Genomic DNA, 21,957 nt, shown 5'->3' on the forward strand with positions numbered 1-21,957 from the left:
ATAATTGCATTTCTAACATTAAATTTATATTCAATATAAAAACGACCTTTTATATATAAATCGTATAGTAGATTAAATCAATATGATGATCTAAAACATTATACAATGTTTTTGAACATTTTATTTTGACATACTTACCTACCTTCATCGACGGAGCGCGCGCGCGTACTTCCGCACGCGGCACACTAGCAACGGAAGTAATAATTATTAACAGCTGTAGCATGCAGATAAACAAGAATGTTTGTTTCTTATTCATTATAATCTTTATAAGCTGTGCTGCCATGTTTAATGACAATGATTCTTTTATAATAATGTTTTTTACTTGATATATTGTATAGAATTGGTTGTGCGTGTTTTAAAGTAATTATGTGATAATATTATATTAAATGTAATTAATACAACTCTTTATAATTAGGTTGGATGGTTAAATACTAAAAGTAAAGTGGTACAACTTCAAACTACAAAAAATAGCATGAACATGATCAAACGTAATTTGTTATCAAAAGCAATTTTATTAAATGAAAACGTAATTAGAAATTATAATAACAAATAAACACATTATGATATGTCTTTGGCACAGTAACAACAACAGAACAAAGTTGTACTTGTAGTAGAATTTGTAAAACTAAAAATGACAAAAATCAAACAATGAAGACATTATATAATATAGTTTGATATCAATGAATTTTGCATTTAGTTTCATTGCTGTGTTTTTAAATATATTTTTTGATGTAGAAATATTTTTTCTATATGATGTAGAAATAGTGAAATATAATTCTGTATAAAATAAATTTAAAGTTGATAAGTTATGGATTACCATTTATAGATTGGAATAATTAAAGGTTCTACTTAATTTTGAGATATATTTGTGTACAGTCTTTGATTTTCTTTTGTTGTAAGAGTAATAACACTTTGGTGCTAACAATAGTTTAAACCTGAACACTGTGCTGACTTGTAATAACACTTGGTGTTAACAATAGTTTAAACCTGAACACTGTGCTGACTTGTAATAACACTTGGTGTTAACAATAGTTTAAATCTGAACACTGTGCTGACTTGAAATAACACTTGGTGTTAACAATAGTTTAAACCTGAACACTGTGCTGACTTGTAATAACACTTGGTGTTAACAATAGTTTAAACCTGAACACTGTGCTGACTTGAAATAACACTTGGTGTTAACAATAGTTTAAACCTGAACACTGTGCTGACTTGTAATAACACTTGGTGTTAACAATAGTTTAAACCTGAACACTGTGCTGTGCAGAAAACAACAGTAACTACTTGCATAGAAATAAATGTCATAAATACCATTAACAATCCCAGATTTCAATTTGTGCAATATTGGGTATACAGTATGTGAACCCAGTACTGTAGTAAATTTAAAGCCAGGAGCCATGGATTTGATGTGGATATCTTGATAGAGAATTAAATGAATATGCAGAGATCAAACTTGCAATAGATTGTTGAAGACAGGTTAGTTATCCTTCTCTAGCTGAGATCTTTAACTCCATGACATTTTCATCGCAGGATTCCAGAACCTTAAACGCTTCATTCTCCTTTACTGGTTTTAATTTCTTTCCCGCATTATTCCCAACAAGGTCGCTGCGATCCAATAGGAGCTCAAGATCGGCGTCGCTGATGACTTGTTCTTTACAGTTTTTGATAATGCCAGAGTGATCAGTGGAGCGTAACACTTTTAGTGGTTCCATGGGATCCATCACAGCTTTTGAGTCTCTCACCATAGTTTTACTGCCTTTGAATTTACCTAAGAAAAAAATAAGATAATGAATTTTTGAAATGAATGAGAACAATCAATGCCTAGAAGTTTGCATACTACTGTAGAAGTCTATAAAACAATATGATTAATTTAACGTATTTATTTGAATAAATGCCACGGGTGTTTATTGTTCAGGAGGGTTTTTAGGGAGGTGTGAAAGACAAAACTGACCTTGATGAATGACCATCTTCTCCAGCTTCCTCTTTGCAGCTGCTCTCTCCACTATCTTCTGGTCAATGGTGTTAATAGTCACTAACCTGTACACAATCACTGGCTTTTCTTGACCAATTCTGTGGCATCTATCTTGGGCTTGTAGATCTGACTGTGGATTCTATAATATAACTATAAATGCTACTTTACAATGTATTGAAAGTCACTACACTAAAACAAACATTACACCACAAGCTTGTGAATAATTATTATAACATGGGTTAACGGATGTAGCCAATCAGACGCGCTGAAATGAGTCACATGTGCGCTCTTTATTTTTTCACTATCATGCACTCGAGTGCACAAAGTGCGCAGCAAAAAAGCATATTGCACTCTGTGTGTAAATCATATGGCAGATTATTGTTCATGCTGTAATAAAATGTAGTAACTAGAGGGTACTCCGAGAGTACAAACCTCCGTCTACTGTAAAATTCCCCGGAAAATATATATATATATTTTCTATTAGTTCTAAGTGTAAATAGTGTAAAATCTCAATAAACTGCACACTACAAAGTTGTGGATGAGAGTTTGGTGTAATGGTTATTTTTTGTGGACCTTGATCTTTGACCCTGACACTTCAAAATTTAACCACAATTATATCATGAGTCATTGATCATTGTGGCTAAGTTTGGGGAGAATCAGATAAAAATGTGGTCTCTAGGCAGTAAAATAGTTTTTTTGTTAGTTTTTCCCCTCAAAGTCAAACTCGTCCAAGCTTTTGGGGCATAGATCATTGTGGCCAAATTTGGGGAGAATCGGATGAAAACTGTGGCCTCCAGGCTTTCACAGACACACACACAAACACACACTACAGTGGTGAAAATATAACCTCCTTGGCGTAGGTAATTATTTATTTAACTTACCCAATCACTGTCATATATAATGACTGTGTCAGCAGCTGTTGTCAAGTTGATACCTAACCCACCAGCTCTTGTTGAAAGCAGAAAGATGAAATAATCAGGATTATTGCTAAAATTACTAATCTGAGAAAGATAATAACACAACCTTCTTCCACTAATTTTGAATAATTGAGACAAACAAACATGATTTGTGGCTGCTACAATCAACTGATATTAAAGATAATTATCATTAGGTGGACATTTGGTAAAAATTAAGACAAACACATTTTCCATCTTTTCTCAGTAAAAACATTCATAATACTAATTAACATAATACAGCAGTAGTTGCTAAAATCAGAATGTGTGTATCAACTTAATTCAGTATCATTTATATTTACAAGTTATTCCAAATAATTTTAAATTTCTTCTTCACCATGCAGGTGCTTACCTGTTGTTGTCTCTCAACAAAAGCCATGCTGCCATCTAGACGACAGTAGTTGTGGTTTCTTAAGTGGCAGTAATCTTCAAGTATGTCAAGCATTGAGGTCATCTGGGAAAAGATGAGGACCTACAGACAAACAGACAAGCATATCAGACATTGATGTCATCTGGGAAAAGATGAGGACCTACAGACAAACAGACAAGCATATCAGACATTAAGGTCATCTGGGGAAAGATGAGGACCTACAAACAGACAAACATATCAGACATTGAGGTCATCTGGGGAAAGATGAGGACCTACAAACAGACAAACATACCAGACATTGAGGTTATCTGGGAAAAGACAAGGACCTACAAACAAACATATCAGACATTGAGGTCATCTGGGGAAAGATTAGGACCTACAGACAAACAGACATATAATTCAGATGTTTTTATAAACCAATTGCCAATTTCATTAACTTATTACATTCTTTTAAACTAACATGAATATTTAAGATTGATACCTTGTGTCCACGCTTCTTTAGTTCAGGTAACATTCTCTCCAACACTAAAAGCTTTCCGCATGACTTGACAAGATCCTCGTCAACTTTGAACTGTTGCGTGACCGGGTCAAGTGGATATTCCAGTAGGTAAGGATGGTTACAGCATTTTCTTAGTTGCATTACAATGTTTTGAAGCTTAATATTAACTACTGATTCTGTATTTGACGGGGTCTCACCTGGTGCAGTTGGTTCTCTGAAATAAATAATAAAAGGGGTATAAAGTAATGTACTCATGGATGTTGTACTGGTGGAGGTGGACAGGGACACCCTCTTACAAAATAGGTGCTAAGCATCTGTTCAGACTACAGGATATTATAAGATATAACACTAACCAACACCATACTACTAAGACGAATTTCAACAAGGCACCCACCTAAAACCCCATGCCACCTGATTACAACAAAATATTTTTCCCATTCAATCTTAACTTTTTGGTACTCACGCCTAGACTTCTCTACTACAACTATTGTAAACTCACTTGGCAAATGTGTCTCTAATCTTTTTGTACCAATCTTCAACATCATCAGATTCCTCATTTTCATTAAATACAATGGAGTAGTCAACCTTTTTAGAGCATCCTCTCTTGGGTCGACCTTTTGGGGTCAATGTTACATCTTCTTTTTTCTGTGGAACAAAAGAATGGCAGGTGACAACAACATTCTTTTTATATACGTTTCAATACTTTGGAACTTAATAACATAAGGCAGCTAAACAAACTATAGAAAGTGTGGCACTCAGGACTCAATTTTTTAACTTTTAGTTATCAACCAATCATTGGCTAATTCTTACTGCAATTTCTCAGCTGCAGAATCACGTCTCATTTATTTTAGCAGGTGTTTCTAACTTCATGTTAACTAACCCTAGATACTCTGGCTTGTAGGCAGCTAGGTTGATTATAACAGAGCCATGGCACATGATGCACTGTTCTTACCTTGGGTTTGACCTTATCAATAATTGACCTGTCTAGAGTTGATGCGTAGAATTCTTGTTGAATACTCATCATTGGTGCGTTTACAATGATCTCTTTCTTTGGAGGTATTGTCAGGTCAACATCTGTCTTTAAGCGTCGTAATAAAAATGGCGTAAGAATCTATAAGATACCAACAGTTTTAATACAGAATAAAATTACCCACAGAAAATATCAACATTAATCTGTGCATGCATTAAAGCCCAGTATAATCTGTTCCGTTCTCATCGGGACTATAATTGGTTGATTTAACGTTCGGTCCGATAGACGGAGCAAAGTTTATGACGTCTTGCTCTGTTAATTACCGTTCCCTTCGTTTTTGATTTAAGAAACTGTTAACTGATTTGTTGGCAGTACCTGGTGCATCATGGATATAACATTTTGTTGTCTCTCCTTAGCTACAATGGCTTCTTCATCTTCGTGACTTGAAAATGAATTAAAATCAAACCAGGATTCAAACCTGAAAACTAAGATAGGAAAGGAAATTTATATCCACATCAGTTTTGTTCTTATACAGAGAAATTGTTTGGTGGGCAGTGATTGACATGTTTGCCTTTCACACCTGCTCCGGAAAATAAAAATTGCGTTGCATTTTGTTTTCACAACACGCCACGTGCCAATCTTATGTAACTGCATGACGCATCATGAAAACAAAAGGTAACTAATGCTGTATGACGAACAATCTGTTGCGAACCTCAACTGGAGCAGGACCGGATTCAAATTGATAACAATTAATACTTACGTTTGTAGATCATCAAACACTTCTGGTAGTAAGAAGTTTAGCATAGACCACAACTCAGACAGGTTGTTTTGAAGTGGGGTACCAGTAAGTAGAAGTCTGTTGGCAGATTGGTACGTCTTCAGTTCTCTAAAATAAACATAGTTGAATACAAATCAAACAATTTATCTTACCACCTTATTATTTTAATAGCTTGTATAAAGTTGGAGGCAAATTTGCACTGCTATAAATTTATTACAAACATGTTGGGATATTTCTCTAAACATGATGGTGTGTTCTAAACAGTGAAAGTAGCAGGTAAGTCTAGGTTAACAGACTTAAGTTGGTATGTGAAATATAAGCTGGGTAGAATCAATTTAGGTTAGGCTCAACTTCACTCAGCACAAATACTTCTTTACATATGACACTCTGTGTGTAAATCGTATGGCAGATTATTGATCACGCTGTAATAAAATGTAGTAATTATTTATTTAACTTACCCAATCACTGTCATATATAATGACTGTCAGCTGTTGTCAAGTTGATGCTTAACCCACCAGCTCTTGTTGAAAGCAGAAAGATGAAATAATCAGGATCATTGCTGAAATTACTAATCTGAGAAAGATAATAACACAACTTTCTTCCACTAATTTTTAATCACTGAAAACAAATTAACATGATTCGTGGCTGCTATAACTGATATATTAAAAAGATAATGATTTACCTCCGCCAAGGAGGTATATGTAATCGGTAGCGTGTGTTTGTTTGTTTTGATTACCCAAAAAGTACTTACAAGATCTTTACCAAAATGAATATACATGGTCCCAATTCTGGACCACTTTTTAGCATACTTTTCAGACCTGCTAGTGTTAAAAGATAGGACAGAATTTTTCAAAAGCCAGCGAGCAGTCTTAAAGTAACAAGTAAACTGAAATTGCATTTTCTTGAGAACTACTTGTCCAAAAAACTTCATTTTTGTACAAGAGGCAAGAGTTTTAATTTGTGATTTGTAATTTTAAAACATAATTTGATTTAATGTGCACGTTTTTTGATGCGAGTAGTTTAAAAAACCTATTTCTTTTCAAACTCGTTTGATTTTCGCGTTGCTGTTCTATTGTTAGTCAACTAAGCTATTGTTAATTGAAAGGCTTGTTATATAACCATTACACCAAACTCGCATGCACATGCTTGTAGTGAAATTAGCCTAAATCACAAACAGCATTAAGACATATATATATTTTTTTTTTTACCGGAGAAATCTTATGTAGGAGAATTTTACAGTAGGCCGAGGTATGCACTCTCGGAGTGGCTTTCTAGTTATTACTTTCTTTTGGACGTGTAAAAATTAAGACAAACACATTTGCCAACTGAATTAAGTTTTCTCTGTACTCTGTCGTATTCTTGAATGCTTACATGTTGTTTATCAGTAAGAACATTCTTGCACTCATTCTTAAAAAGAAAACAGAAACGTAACAGTAGGCCTAGTTGCTGCTAAAATCAGAATGTGAAATGTCTATATCAACTGGCCATTAATTGTGCATTCACTATAATTTACATTTACAAATTGGCAAACACATAGCTGTTTCTTTACTCTGTATCCATGGATGCTTACCTGTCAACAGCCATCTAGACGACAGTTAGTAGTTCTGTCTCTGTACAACATGGAGGTATGTGTAGTAGGTCTAGGCCATGTTCGTGTTGGAGGTACAGTATTATAATAACTACATGGTCTGTGTAGCAGCTGTAATCTTCACGTATGTCACGCACTGTCATCTGTGAGAAGAAGAAATGAGGACAATTCTGATCAGACATTGAGGTCATTTAGGTAGTGCCAGGCCTAGATAGTAGTAGTAGTAAGTAGGGGCCTAGATATCCTACTACTACAGACTACAGTACTAAACTAGACCAACAACTAGGACTAGCTAGGCCTAGTTACTAGTAGTTAGAAGTACAGTAGAGAAGTAACTCGGCGGCCCTCTCCTCCGACCCTGCCCGATCATGGAGGTACCCGGCAATTCTGAGCTGCTAGAAATAGGAAAAAGGTAAGGGATGCTCAGTACTACCTCCTCTAGTAGTTAGTACCACCCTGGGAAACATCTAGCTTACCTACTACTGTACTATTCTACTAACTGTACTACCAGTACCATACCTCCAGGCCATCCATGCTATAGAGAGTACCAGTACTACCTACTACCACCAAAAAAGAAAAGATTGTATAGCGGCGTATGAAACGCCATATGTGCCAAAATATATTTATTTTTTAACTTTTTGACATGGCGCCCTCCTTTAAAGATGTATTGTCCCTTTGACTAATTAAAAAAAAAATTTTTTTAATATTTCGAAAAAAGGTGGGTAATTTTGACGTATCATAATAGTTATTAACTTTCACCAAAAATTAGTCGAAAAAAAAATAATTTAACCAAAATACAGACGATTTTTTGTTCAAAAAATAACTTTGACTTCCAGTCAAAGTTTTCGATCAAAACATATCTCATAATACAACGCGCTTGTTTGGCTACTCGTATGCATAATCATAAAACTTCCTCGCGATCTGTGTGAAAACACCTTCCCAACCGCGACGAGTTGTAAACAATCCTAATTAGCATCATGCATAATGCCGCTACTCGTGGTTTGAAATCTTTGCTTACTTTCGCTCGTGACGATTTTCAAGACGAAATGTAATCAAATTAATTTACCTGTTAATTACGTAAACTTGTTGTGTTTGGCTCGAATTTTCGACTTAAAGTGAATAACTTTAATATTACTTTGATATGGCCAATTTAAATTTATAATATTTTTTTTCATTTTTTGTGTTTCAAGGGACAATACATCTTTAACTAAAGCTCTGTCTGCACTGTCAAACTTTATGTGACAAAAAATGTGATGTGCCCATATATGGACACGATAATGTCATAATTATCACTACCATATTTGGGCATATCACTACCATATTTGGGCACATCACACTCTTTTTGTCAAACTAGTTTGATAGTGCAGTAGACAGAGTTTAGCGAGTATTTTATCGTTTTAGTACAGTTTTTAATAATTACAGTCCACTCTCTCCAAACCTGGACTCCATTAAATTCTCATGTTGCCATGGTTTTATTTGTTTTTTTTAAGTAAATAACTATTTTTAGTATTCTTCATTATCTTATTTTATGTTTAAATTTCAGATGAAAATAGCAAAGAACCAAGTACATAATACCAAACATAATACCTGGACGCCATATTGTTTCTATAGAGATTGATGACCAAACATAATACCTGGACGCCATATTGTTTCTATAGAGATTGATGACCAAACATAATACATGGACGCCATATTGTTTCTATAGAGATTGATGACCAAACATAATACATAGACGCCATATTGTTTCCATTAATGACCGAAACATGGTTAATTTTACTTGAATACTACTGAGGATCTTAAAGGGACATTCATGTTAGCAGGGGCGGATTCAGGGGTGCGGGGGGCGCCCTCTAAATTTCACAAATTGTAATGCAAAAGATAGGACATCAAATTAAGTTCAGCACTTCATTTCCCTACTTTAAGCCCCTCCCCCCTATTTCAAAATCCTGGATCCACAATTGTGTACCTTTATACCAAGTTGCTTCTAAGTACAATGATTTAAATTTGTTTTTACATTTAATAAAATTAAGACGTTATCAGTGGATTTGCCCTTATTTATTCTACAAAATTAATATAAGGCAGGACATGAACCATCTTAGCTTGCTGTATTACAGTACATCAAATAATGTGAAAAAAATTAAACAAAACTATAGTGCTGTGTATTATTTAATAACTTTTTTTTTTGTAACAGCAGTTGGCTAAATTTAATACTAATTAAAACAAGTTGTAAGTATAATTTATACGCTTAATTTTATTGCAACACACTTTGTGTTCAGGTAGCTAGCTTGTGGCACCGTAGCTTGATTACTGGCATGCATGCCTATCCATTCAAAAGCTCTTGGTTTGGTCCTGACCCTGATCAGGTCGGACTAGAATTGTTTTATGCCCATTATGTTTAAGACTATGGGTTATAATACTGAATATTATTGGTGACCAACAGAAACATATGAGCGTACGCGACCAGATTTACTTGCTTACTCGATAGGCGTTAGTTTAGATACGCGCTAGTTTAGATACGCGCTAGTTTAGATACGCGCTAGTTTAGATACGCGCTAGTTTAGATACGCGCTAGTTTAGATACGCGCTAGTTTAGATACGCGCTAGTTTAGATACGCGCTAGTTTAGATACGCGCTAGTTTAGATACGCGCTAGTTTAGATACGCGCTAGTTTAGATACGCGCTAGTTTAGATACGCGCTAGTTTAGAAAACAAATATTCAACCATAGGACGCAACCTTTCAATTAAAACACATATCCCGCAAACACTTATAATGCGAAGATTATTGCCATGATACATAGGACAGTGATGCTTACTGATGCAAAATGTGTCGTTGGTGTTGAAGAAACCGGGGTGTTTAGGTCAAAGGGCAAGTGAGATGAATCTTTGACACACCGCTCAATTTCATCGTCTGCTTGCTTCCTTGTAAATGAACAAACAACTGGTATCAGCTCATCAAATATTTTCATACTTTTCGTCGATTCTTTCTTCCAACAACCAGTTGACCTCAGACATGTTTTGGTGACGTTGTACACAACTTGACTCAGTTTTCCACTCATTTCAGTGACGTCAGATAAAGATACACCAAAAGCAGACAACCGGCACTTGTCTGTGATGAAGTCGCTGGCGCATTTTTGTAACGAACCCTGGAAAGTGTCGCAGTTAAGGCCGTTGTAGATTTCTCCAGGAACCTGGAAGGGTTGAATAAGTGGACAGCCGTCTCTGACGTACATCTTTGGCCTTCCCATTCCATACTTTGATATCATTCTGTAACTACTCTTCTTGGGCATGTTCGAAAAGTAACTACAACGTCCGCATACTTTGATTACTATGATACCGTTGTCAAGAAGTGGTTGAATGTGTGTAAACAAGTTTTGTACGTCTCCATCTTGTTCAACGAGATAAGCAAGAAAGAATGTTACAGATGCGCGACTGCCGTGACTCACAAAGTTAACTAATTTCTTAATTGATGCCTTGGTTGGAAGGTTACGTGAGAAGAAATGAATATTGGTTGGTACTTGTCCGTCATTATATTGAGAGTACCGACGCCACATTGTTGGTGTAAAGCTCGACTTGCTTTTAAGTCTGACGACGCCGAAGCATCACCGGACGTGTAAATAAAATTGAATGGTCTTGATGTCTCATCTACTGGTTCGCAAGGATCGAACTTTATTTCATATCCAGCATAATCAAACGTGATGACAGAGAAGTCTGACCCGTCTTCATCCAGGTCCATAAACTGACCGCATAGGTACAAATCCATATAGGTCCGGTTTGCATCTAGTCCAGGCAGACTATCGGGAACGTCTTGCAAGTGGACATTGCGAACCTGCTGCTGGGGATCAGACGAAACATCAGAAGACGGTTCTGCCGTACCGATGCTGTAAGATTCATCTTCGGAATATTCTAACCACGAAAACAGGTTCTGGTCGGAATCTGATGAGTAAAAGCTATCGGGAAATTGTTGAATACTAGTTGATTGATGGACGGCTAAAAGCAGTACCAACAAGTGTTTCACCATCATAGCAAACTCTGCTGAAAAATATATAACGTTATTTAACAATATTAAATATTAATATTAACAAAATAAATTAAACTGAAGCCGTGGCCATCATTTTGAGGATCAATTAAATTCCTTTCAACATTTCATTAGAAAGATACAGTAGCAATGACATAAATGTAATGTCAAATTTATATAGCGCTTTTAACAGATTGTTCCAAAGCGCTTAACAATAAAGATGATGAAAAACGGATAAATACACTGAAACAGAACGAATCGACACCAATACCTAGTTAAAGCGAAAACAACAGCAAATTGTGATTTGTACAACAATCTACATTTTTTGAAGAAAGATGAATAAACAGTATAAACTTTGTATACTTTTTCAGATTGTAACCATCTAGTACTTACCACTCGACTACTTACGCTCCACAGTACGTTATTACGGTATAGTGTGTATATAATAAATTATAGTATTACAAAAACAAGACTTCGTTATACTGCAATCATCGAAGGTTAAGGAACTGAAAACGGAAATATTAAGATTATCTGACTCGGCAGATTTGCCCCTATGACTTCACAAGTTTCCAAACTCAATTACAAAAGAGACAGTTGATTATTACAGTATAAATGGCAATTGACACAGACGAGCGGTAACGGTAAGCGGAATACCGCGTAGCTTGTTCCACGTAGAATCTGATGATCCTCAGCGGAAACCGCCCGTCCGCTCCGCGCTTTGTGTAAATGGTCATAAGAAATAAAATAGATTCTATATTTATATTTAACCGTTACCGTTCGTGTGTGTAAATGGTCACTAATAACAAGATTCTATTTGTATTTAACCGTTACCGCTCGTCTGTGTAAATTGGCCTTTAAGGCCCGTTTATACTATTGACGATAAAAAACGACGGTAAATAGATAAACATACATTTTCAAAGAAATTAGAAAATTGTTCATCTTAGAACATAATAGTTCATGACAAACAAAAGAACACAAAACAATAGGTTAAATTGAACAATGCGGAGGGTTAAAAACAAATCAACTGAATAACTGACCATAATATGCAAATAAATAGAATGCAATAAACAGAGTAATAAGTACAGGTGTTACCATGATGGGGAAAATAATTATAATCTATTTATTATTATTGTATAACTAATGTGGATTAAAAATTTAACACCATTTAAATGCATCAAAATACTGTATAACAAATACATGTTAGCCTGACAAAGCTTGGTATTTCTATCTGGCTGTTTTCTTTTACGTTTTGATGATTAGCTATTTTTATATATCTCAATTGAGATCCAGCCACTGTTACTCGTAGCATAGTAAATTGTCTTTGGATAATATATAACAAATATGAATAAATAATATGACAGTACTTTTTAAATTATTTATGGTATTAGTCAACGTTTTACATCAGGTATAATAATACTAGCCCAGCATTGCCTACCTACTTTTATAATGGAAGAGTCAATAAACACCGCAAAACTCACGCTGGTGGTTATGAAACAAACAAGTGTTTTTAAACTACTCATATATAAAAACACAAACCTTATTCTAAAATATATTTACAAATTACAAATAAGTAATCATAACTCTTATCTCTCGTACAAAAATGAAATGTTTTGGACTGGTAGTTCTTGAGTAAATAAAAAAATTCTTTAGAACTAGCTGATTTCGGTCAAGCCAAGTCACTGTCTCATTAAAAGGGGTGTTCCAACGAGCACTCTGAACCAATCAAATTACATTTTATGTTATTAGAAAGCTTGATTGGTCAGTTATTGCACAGTGAAACAGCCATCGTAATCGGACAATGATATCAGAAGTTAGAGACGATTCAGTAACCCTATCTAAAGATTTTATAAACAGGCCTATACTTAAACCATAGGACGATTTTAAATGGTGTTACTTTAAAAAATCCCTCCGACGACGTTTTGAGAAATTACAAATTAAAAAATAACATGAGGTTGTAGGTTAATAATTAAGGAGAGCGTTGCAAAAACAGCCATAAGAATCGGTCAAATATTTTTTGAAATACACTAAAAAACTACCGTAAAATGGCTATTTTTTCCATCGATTTCGTGCCGTTTAGCGCTTTCCTCACACTTTCAACATGTTTTTATTTTTTGTTTTTTTTTCTTATGCAGTAGGCCTAAATTAAGTTAATTGCATCGTTTTGTACGATTAATTTTAATCTTTGTACAAACAACAAACTATTTTTGTTACAAAAACGGTTTGTTGAAAAAACGAATACAAAAGTTGGATAATGTCAAAATAAAAACGTAACCGTAACAAATTGAGTGCGACACCAGGCCTCTAGTTGTGATTGAAGTAGCCTAGTAAGTCAATGATATGCGATCGTTCAGGCCTAGATGTGATTGAAGTAGTAAGTCAATTATATGCGATCGTTCAGGCCTAGATGTTATTCAAAGTACTAAGTCAATTATATGCGATCGTTCAGGCCTAGATGTTATTTGTGTGGTGGGACAGACAGAAGTGGGGGAACAATAGAACTGACTACGTGCAGTCCTCAGTCATCCATACAATGGTGCATTTGGCCTACTAAAAGATAACATGTTATTTATTCAGTGATTATCTATTTTATTCAAACAATATCACGTCAGGTATGAATGTCATACTTTGCTTGTGACCAGCACAGCGCCCTCTGTATCGGATATACCTGGATATACCTCGTTAATTGAGCTCATCATACGACCGCCGAGTTTTGAATACTTAATACTTAATTAAAGACACGATTACGATATCTAAAAAGCTAACATAAATATCAATATTCTTTGTTGGCATAGGCCTGACACTATGACATTATAAATAATATTATAATATACAATTACAATTACGGACTAATTACACTGTAAAACGGGTTTGATTCTAAATAGTAGACTGTACTTCCCACTTTTCCAACACGTTTAGCCCGGGGTTTAGCCTGATAGGCCTACATGTTTTTTGTTAATTAAAAGTTTACTTTTCTCCAAGTACAGTAAATTAAATGCATCGTTCTGTACGAGTAATATATATTTATTGTACAACAATCTAAATGATTAATTTGTTACAATGTTTTGCAGACAAAATGAATACAATTGGAAGTTTTTTAACAGAAACTTCCAAAGTAACTTTCACAGATTGAGTCTAACACCAGGAATTATACTGTAGTTGTGATTTGTGTGGCGGGACAGCAGAAGTGGGGGAACAATAGAACTGACTACGTGCAGCTTACAGACAAATTGGTACATTTGGCCTACTAAAAGATAACATGTTATTTATTCAGTGATTATTTTATTCAAACAATATCACGTCAGGTATGAATGTCATACTTTGCTTGTGACCAGCACAGCGCCCTCTGTGTATCGGATATACCTGGATATCCTCGTGATTGAGCTCATTCGAACGCCGAGTTTTGAATACTTGTTAGAAAATTAAAGACACGAAATTTAACAGAAACTGCCAAAGTAACTTTCACAGATTGAGTCAAACACCAGGAATTATACTGTAGTTGTGATTTGTGTGGCGGGACATAAGTGGGGGAACAATAGAACTGACTACGTGCAGGCCTCAGTCATACAATGGTGCATTTGGCCTACTAAAAGATAACATGTTATTTATTCAGCAGTGATTATCTATTTTATTCAAACAATATCACGTCAGGTATGAATGTAACCTTTGGTCGTATTTTGCTCGTGACCAGCACAACGCCCTGTGTATCTATTATACCTGGATATACCTCGTGATTTAGCTCACTCGTTCCTCAGCTTTCAATAACTGCTGTAGCTCATCACTTAACTACAGACGAAGTTTGGCTTTGTCTAAAGAGTGGGACTCAACACCGAAAGTGTAATATCATCGCCGCATGAGTGGTAAACTGCATTATCATTGTCCAATCAGAAGAAACTGTAAAGAATTGTAAAGCAACGCTGGGAACTGAGTTAAGAAAACTGTTCACTCTACCAGATGACGTCACCGTATACGCCAGATAGCAGAAGACGTCACCGTTAAAAACCGTGAGTTGCATATAAAAATTGAAATAATAATAGTACCATTAGTATATTACTTGCATTGGTTCCTATAGTTACAGCGCAGTCGTTGATAGATGCGATTAAGGCGTAGACTGCAGAATGTAAAACAGGTATATTTTACCTGATTGTGAAATGTTGTTAACATGATTATGTAGTAACAAGAATGTCAGCAGTTCATGTTCCGGGTCCTTTGAAATTCTATTAAAAATATGGCATATAAAAATAATGAATGACCAACCATACAGGCGATACAGTACATGACGTCACATAATTGATGGAAAAATCCTGCTGACTACATTCATTTTTGTTGCATCGCGGCGCGGTCACTATACTGATGTTTAACGCTCGTATTCTTAAACCGAACTTTAGTCGTAGTTCAAACTTCGACTTCAAAAAGTGCTAGTTCCAGCTATTACTTCAAATTCTATTCATAGAAGTAGTCGAAGTTTGCAGTTCGACTTAATGAAGTCGAGCTTTTATAGTCTATTTGTTACAACTAAACTTTTTCAGCATCAGGACTACACTGTATAGGCCTATACATGAAAATTTATTGTAATCGTTTAATATTGGAACAAGATCAGTATTAATTTAACAACAACAAAAAACTTCAAATTGTGTAAAGGAACCATGGCGATACGGTAACTTTCATATTTTCTAGGCCTCCAACAAAGTATGATCGCGTCGAACCACGTATTTCATAGCGTGAACGGCCAGAAAGAGCTAGGCCCCCTAAAAATTATATCGCGTGGTGAATTTCCGCATTTTCCATATTGTCGCTATGACATGACGTAGTCCAAGTCGGACTTGCTTCAACATGTTTAAGGCAGTGGTGGCGCCAGGATTTGCCCGACGGGGGGGCCGAATTCCCCGACGGGGGGGCCGAATTCCCCGACGGGGAGGGGGGGCGGGGCCGTACGCGCGAAAGAGGGGGTGGGTTTGGGAGGGGGTATCCCCCTCCTGAGCCTCAGAAAATTTTGAAAAAATAGATGCTTACACACTGTTTAATAGGCTAGAGCAACTAGTTTCCATTACATTTAATAACAATGTCACATAATGTAAATTTAAATAAATCCTTCCTAAATACTCCAATACGGATCTTTTTCGACGAACTAATAATAAACTTTGATCGAAAAACACTTCAAACAAAATGAACATTTAGTAATGCGGCACTCCGCAAATGCCTCGATAGTGCATGTGTTTAGTGTACGACTGTGCTTTGGTGGTCTGTTAACCTCAGATAAATACCCTATAGCCGGGTGAATAACTCAATGTAATTTAGTATACAATGATTGCCGTAATCGCCGTGTCTATAACACAAATCAATAAAATGCCAAATACGCCACACACGTTTTTTTCGGCCGTGTACATAGAACAAGACATTTCATGTTTATGTTATGCCTATGAAATAATAATAAAAGAACATCATGTTTCTCGTTTTTTATCGTTTATACTGCATACCATTATATAAAAAACCTTCATACGCGAGAAAAAAGTTCACGATATTACACTCTACTCTGTACAGGGGTGTAAATATACAGGTCCACGCTAACGCTTGCACACGGACCAGGGCGGAAAATGGTGTATTTTTGGAGAGTGATGACGTCAGCATTCACGCGAGGAGCGAGCTAAGACAACGTGATGCTGGTAGTGGGAGTGCATGTGTTTTGAAAATAACTCGGTTGTGGGTATTTTCCGAAGATTTTAAATCACGTTTTCTTTTTAAACTCTTGAATTCATAAATAGTAATTAAACTCTTAGCTCTTTCACTCAAGTAGGCCTATTTACACAACTATTGCCTACTCTTCTTAATTAAAAGAGTCAAGTGCGTCGAATCCGCGTTTAGCGACGGTCGCGGGTTTGGTGCATCTTTATTTTCCCTTTAGAATTAAGGTGGGTGGCTAGCCACCCCCCTAGATCGAGATTTATGCACGAAAAGAAACGTGATCAGACCCTGTTTTATGGTTCGGGCCAACCGCTTCCTCTTTCCCAATCGAACCCCCACCCAAACCCCTTTAATCGACAGCGAACATACACGCGGTACACCAATGGTTATTGGTAAATTGAAACAATTCGTAAACTCAACCGTGAGAACATAACATGTAACTTTATCCCTGTATGAACGTACGTCGATGCGTAGTTGCAAATGAATCTCCGATTTTCGCCTGGAATCTGGAAAATACACATTTTGGTCCCTGGATGCAATATGATACAGCCCAGATATGTCGACGCGTATACCGCAGTGAGCCGGCCGGGCCATGAAAGATTCGTACAAAGAGACACCGCCAGACAAATGCGTACCACATACTGTTTACTTCGCTGTCAGTGTATCGTATGTACGTCAAAAATAGAATGCCGCAGTTACTTAAAATATATAGTAGTACACTTAATAATGGTTTTATTTTTTACCAGAAAAGAAATAATCATATTTTTCTCCCCGACAATTTGGCCAATACTCCCCGACGGGGGGGCCAGCTTTCCCCGACGGGGGGGCCCTGGCCCCCCGGCCCCCCCGCTGGCGCCACCACTGGTTTAAGGGCCTTTCACTCCTGTTCCGACACGGTTCCGGCGAATCGAACGCCAATGTTTGTTTTCACGACTCTCCACGCGGCTATGCACCGATCGATATGCGCGTATCCGGATATTCACCCCATGGACATTTACCCCCCGGAAAACTACCCCCCGGACAACCACCACCTGGACAACTACCCCCTTAAGACAACTACCCCTTTAAGACAACTACCCCCCGGACAAATACCCCCCGGACAACTACCCCCTTAGGACAACAACCCCCTTAGGACAACTACCCCCTGGACAACTACCCCCGGACAATTACCCCCTAGGAACAACCTGACTCTGCAACAGTGTATAATAGGTAGTTGACCGGGGGGTAGTTATCCTAAGGGGGTAGTTGTCCTAGGGGGTAGTTGTCCGGGGGGTAGTTGTCCGGGGGGTTGTTATCCTAAGGGGGTAGTTGTCCTAAGGGGGTTGTTGTCCGGGGAGTAGTTGTCCGGGGGGTAGTTGTCCTAAGGGGGTAGTTGTCCGGGTGGTAAACATCCGGGGGGTAACTGTCTAGGGGGTAGGTGTCCTAGAACCCGATATGCGCGTACAAACAAAACATTGACGTTCGATTGGATTTGCCATCGCCGGACCGGAACCGTGCCGGATCAGGTGTGAAAGGCTCTTTAACCATGATATTTATGCCCTCTACGGCGAATAAGTAACTAGCTTTTACGAACGCTATAAAACTTGACCTACTTAATTTTTTTTTAAATATTTTGGTATGGATCGATGACCCTTGACCTACTCTACCATTTTCCACCGTAGTTCCGCGAACATTTTTTGCATATACGCCCTCTACGGCAAATAAGTAACTATCTTTACGAACGTTATAACACTTGACCTACTTAATTTTTTAAAAATATTTTGGTATGGATCGATGACCCTTGACCTACTCTACCATTTGCCATCCTAGTTCCACGAACTTGTTTACATCTACGCCCTCCACGGCGAATAAGTAACTAGCTTTACGAACGTTATAACAAGACATACCTAAGACCTACTTAATGTTTTTTTTTGTTGAGTCGATGACCCTTGACCTATTTTACCATTTGCCACCCTATTTCCGCGAACTTTTTTGCGTCTACACCCTCTTCGGCGAATAAGTAACTAGCTTTACAAATGTTTTAACAATTGACCTACTTTCAAAATATTTGGGCATGGATCGATGACCCTTGACCTACTCTACCATTTGCCACCCTAGTTCCGCGAATTTGTTTGCGTCTACGCCCTCTTCGGAACAATTGACCTACTTTCAAAATATTTTGGTATGGATCGATGACTCTTGACCTACTTTACCATTTGCCACCCTAGTTCCGCGAACTGTTTTACATCTACACCCTCTACGGCGAATAAGGAACTAGCTTTACAAACGTTATAACAATTGACCTATTTATTTTTTCAAAATATTTTGGCATGCATCGATGACCCTTGACCTACTATACCATTTGCCACCCTAGTTCTGCAAACTTGATGGCGTCTACGCCCTCTACGGCGAATAAGTAACTGGCATTACAAACGTTATTACAATTGACCTACTTAATATTTTCAAAATATTTTGGTATAGATCGATGACCCTTGACCTACTTTACCATTTGCCACCCAAGAACTTTTTTGGCATCTACGCCCTCTACGGCGACTAAGTAACTAGCTTTACAAAAGTTATAACACTTGACCTACTTACCTACTTATTTTTTTCAAAATATTTTGCTATGGATCGATGATTCTTGACCTACTCTACGATTTTCCACCCCAGTTCCGCGAACTTTTTTGCATCTACGCCAACTACAGCGAAAGTAACTATAGCTTTAAGAACGTTATAGCACTTGACCTACTTAATATTTTCAAAATATTTTGGTAGAAGACAAGATTGTCTACTCTAACGTTAGAAATCAAGTGTTCGCGCTGCCGTCGTGATCGTTTTCAAACGAATGTCGTTGAACTTTTAACGATCAACGATGATAGCGTCGAATAACGTCGACTGAAAAACAGTTTTTACACAAAGACAAACATTCAATTAAATTCTTTTAACATTATAATTAATTTAGTTTGACTTACACTTGTTATTTTGTAATATCAGACCTAAAAAGTGTACAAAAAAGGTGAAAAACATCATCGCGTTGTAAAAATTCAAGAATTGTCAGCGCGTACATATTTTTTCACAAACTGCAATGACGTAATTTGTGAACCATTTGGTTCGTCAGTTTTAACGATCGTTGAAGTTAAAGTCGGTTCAACTTCAACGATTTTTAACGTTGATTTTTACCCCATTTCCCTGTAAAATCGTTGAACCTGTCAACTCAACTCGCTGTAACGTTACGTCGACAGGAAAACAGGTTTTATATTTGTTGTTTGTGCCACTAATTTGTTGATTGTTGATATCCACTAAATTAAAAAAGCATTATATTATATGAATCATTTGTTTTATTTTCATATTTACAGCAGGTCGAGACGAAGCTGATTGTGGAGATATTGTACATTTTTGGTCGAACCGAATAAAACATAAAATGTGAGCATTTTCTATAAGACATTTTTTAATCGAATAATGGTCTATTAGGCTTATTAATAACATTCTAGCATTGTGTACAATTCAATATATGAATAGGGACTAAGTTATTAAGGAAGTAATTCACTCTTCCTGGTATAATCTAAAGCTTCTCTGTTTGAGTGGGTTAGTCGAAGATGGCATCTCGAAGGCAAATTTTAATATCTTTACTTTAAAAAAAAGATTTGTTTAAAAACTAGCATGCTATTGAGGTTGCTAAATCAGTAAGAAGATAAGAAGGAAATTCGATAAAATTAAATTTATTCAGATTGAAAAATAACAATTTTGTTTTATTATTTAACAGATTTAAAATGGATGAACAAGATGTAGAATTCCAAACATTTCTGAGAGAACTAAGTGAACACTATCCTGGTGTAAAGATGCGATGGTTGAGAATGCTTCTATTTGGTATTATACCCATTGGAACTCTTGATGAACTTGATGAAAAATCAGCCCTAGATTTATTTAATCATCTGACTGACCATGGATTTATTTCCAAAACTGATGTGAAGCTGTTGTCGGACATTGCTGAAGCAACCACGATGGCCTCAGCAACAAAACGCATAGACACATATAAGAACACTATCCAAAGTAGCGATACAGCAGGTGTAGGATTAATAGCATATCGCAGAGTAATGTTTAATGTGCTAACTAACACTGACAAGGATGATTTGAAGACGGTTATTGGTTTCTACACACTGAGTGACTACAACTATAACAACATATGGGATGCTGTATATCACATTGAGAAAGCCGGACGCTTGAAATCACAAGACGACCGTGACACTTTTGTAAAGCTTACAAACCAACATGCACAAAGTTTTCTAAAAGGTAGATCGCCACATTATTATGCATAATACACTTACTTGAGATCATTTGTTTTCAATAGAACCTAATTAATTACGTAATATTTTGAAATGTGTATTTAACTATATAACGAAGTTATTAGTTATAATATTATTATAAAACGGGTTTATAAATATTTGATTTACATATACAGTACACAATATAAAGATGTTAAATCAGAAACAGGTTAGTTTACTAAAAATATACCGTATAATTTTGCTCCCAATCGGTAGATTTTTATTAGGTAGAATAATTGTCTTTTATCTATTATTCTGTTAATAAAATAGGTCAAGAGGCAACCAGTAGTAATGAAGGACAAGGAATGCGAAAAGAGGGTAAATCAGAAACAGGTTAGTTCCTTCAGAATAACAATAATATTTAAACAAAATCTTTTTTGATGTTTAATTTCAATCCTGACCACAGTACGTACAACGATATAATAATTAGGAAGCTTCATTGTTTTAAAAACGAAATGTTGTTAACATCATAATAAGTAAGACTCTATTACACATATTATTATTCTTTGAGATCCAATAAGTTTAATTCCAATCCTGACCACATGTAGAATGATATGAAAAGCCTCATTGTTTTAAAAACGAAATGTTTTTAACATCATAATACGTAAGACTTATATTACACATATTAATTATTATTATTCTTTGAGATCCAATAAGTTTAATTCTAATCCGCATTACAAAGTTTGTTTACTGAATACAAATTAAAAAAGGTCTATAGGCCTATACTACTACTTCAAAAGTTAGATTTTCAGAGTAATATGTTTTATTAGGACTGCACTTCTGTATCATTTAGTGGCGATTTTTGTGGTTGTATCTTTGATATTTAAATAAG

At 36.2% G+C, this 21,957-nt stretch overlaps 3 protein-coding genes across 4 annotated transcripts in view; 1 reads left to right on the forward strand and 2 right to left on the reverse strand.

Annotated features, from left to right (window-relative positions):
• LOC144835677 (uncharacterized) overlaps window positions 1-21,957 on the forward strand; it is a 64,865-nt gene that overhangs the window by 40,031 nt on the left and 2,877 nt on the right. The window contains exon 5 of the mRNA XM_078690743.1: window positions 21,402-21,458. Within this exon, the coding sequence (XP_078546869.1) occupies window positions 21,402-21,458 (57 nt within the window). The remainder of the gene's footprint in view (window positions 1-21,401; window positions 21,459-21,957) is intronic.
• LOC144834695 (lymphoid-specific helicase-like) lies at window positions 502-7,706 on the reverse strand. Its single transcript, XM_078689588.1, has 12 exons — window positions 7,650-7,706; window positions 7,113-7,273; window positions 6,001-6,115; window positions 5,525-5,650; window positions 5,140-5,242; window positions 4,747-4,905; window positions 4,294-4,439; window positions 3,777-4,008; window positions 3,278-3,397; window positions 2,854-2,973; window positions 1,952-2,111; window positions 502-1,768 (listed from the first exon to the last, which is right to left on the reverse strand). The coding sequence occupies exons 3-12, from the start codon at window positions 6,012-6,014 to the stop codon at window positions 1,482-1,484; spliced, it is 1,467 nt and encodes a 488-aa protein (XP_078545714.1). The 5' UTR covers window positions 6,015-6,115; window positions 7,113-7,273; window positions 7,650-7,706; the 3' UTR covers window positions 502-1,481.
• Window positions 10,566-11,634, reverse strand: LOC144836287 (uncharacterized). Of its 2 annotated transcripts, none has more exons than XM_078691540.1 (2): window positions 11,539-11,634; window positions 10,566-11,162 (listed from the first exon to the last, which is right to left on the reverse strand). In XM_078691540.1, exon 2 carries the CDS (start codon window positions 11,149-11,151, stop codon window positions 10,582-10,584), a length of 570 nt encoding a protein of 189 aa, XP_078547666.1. In that variant the 5' UTR covers window positions 11,152-11,162; window positions 11,539-11,634; the 3' UTR covers window positions 10,566-10,581. The 2 variants fall into 2 exon arrangements, with proteins under 2 accessions (XP_078547666.1, XP_078547667.1); XM_078691541.1 differs by having other exon boundaries at window positions 10,566-11,159; window positions 11,539-11,565.

Source organism: Antedon bifida, chromosome 2 (genome assembly GCF_963402885.1).
Source record: "Antedon bifida chromosome 2, ecAntBifi1.1, whole genome shotgun sequence".
In the NCBI taxonomy this organism is placed as follows: Eukaryota; Metazoa; Echinodermata; class Crinoidea; order Comatulida; family Antedonidae; genus Antedon; species Antedon bifida.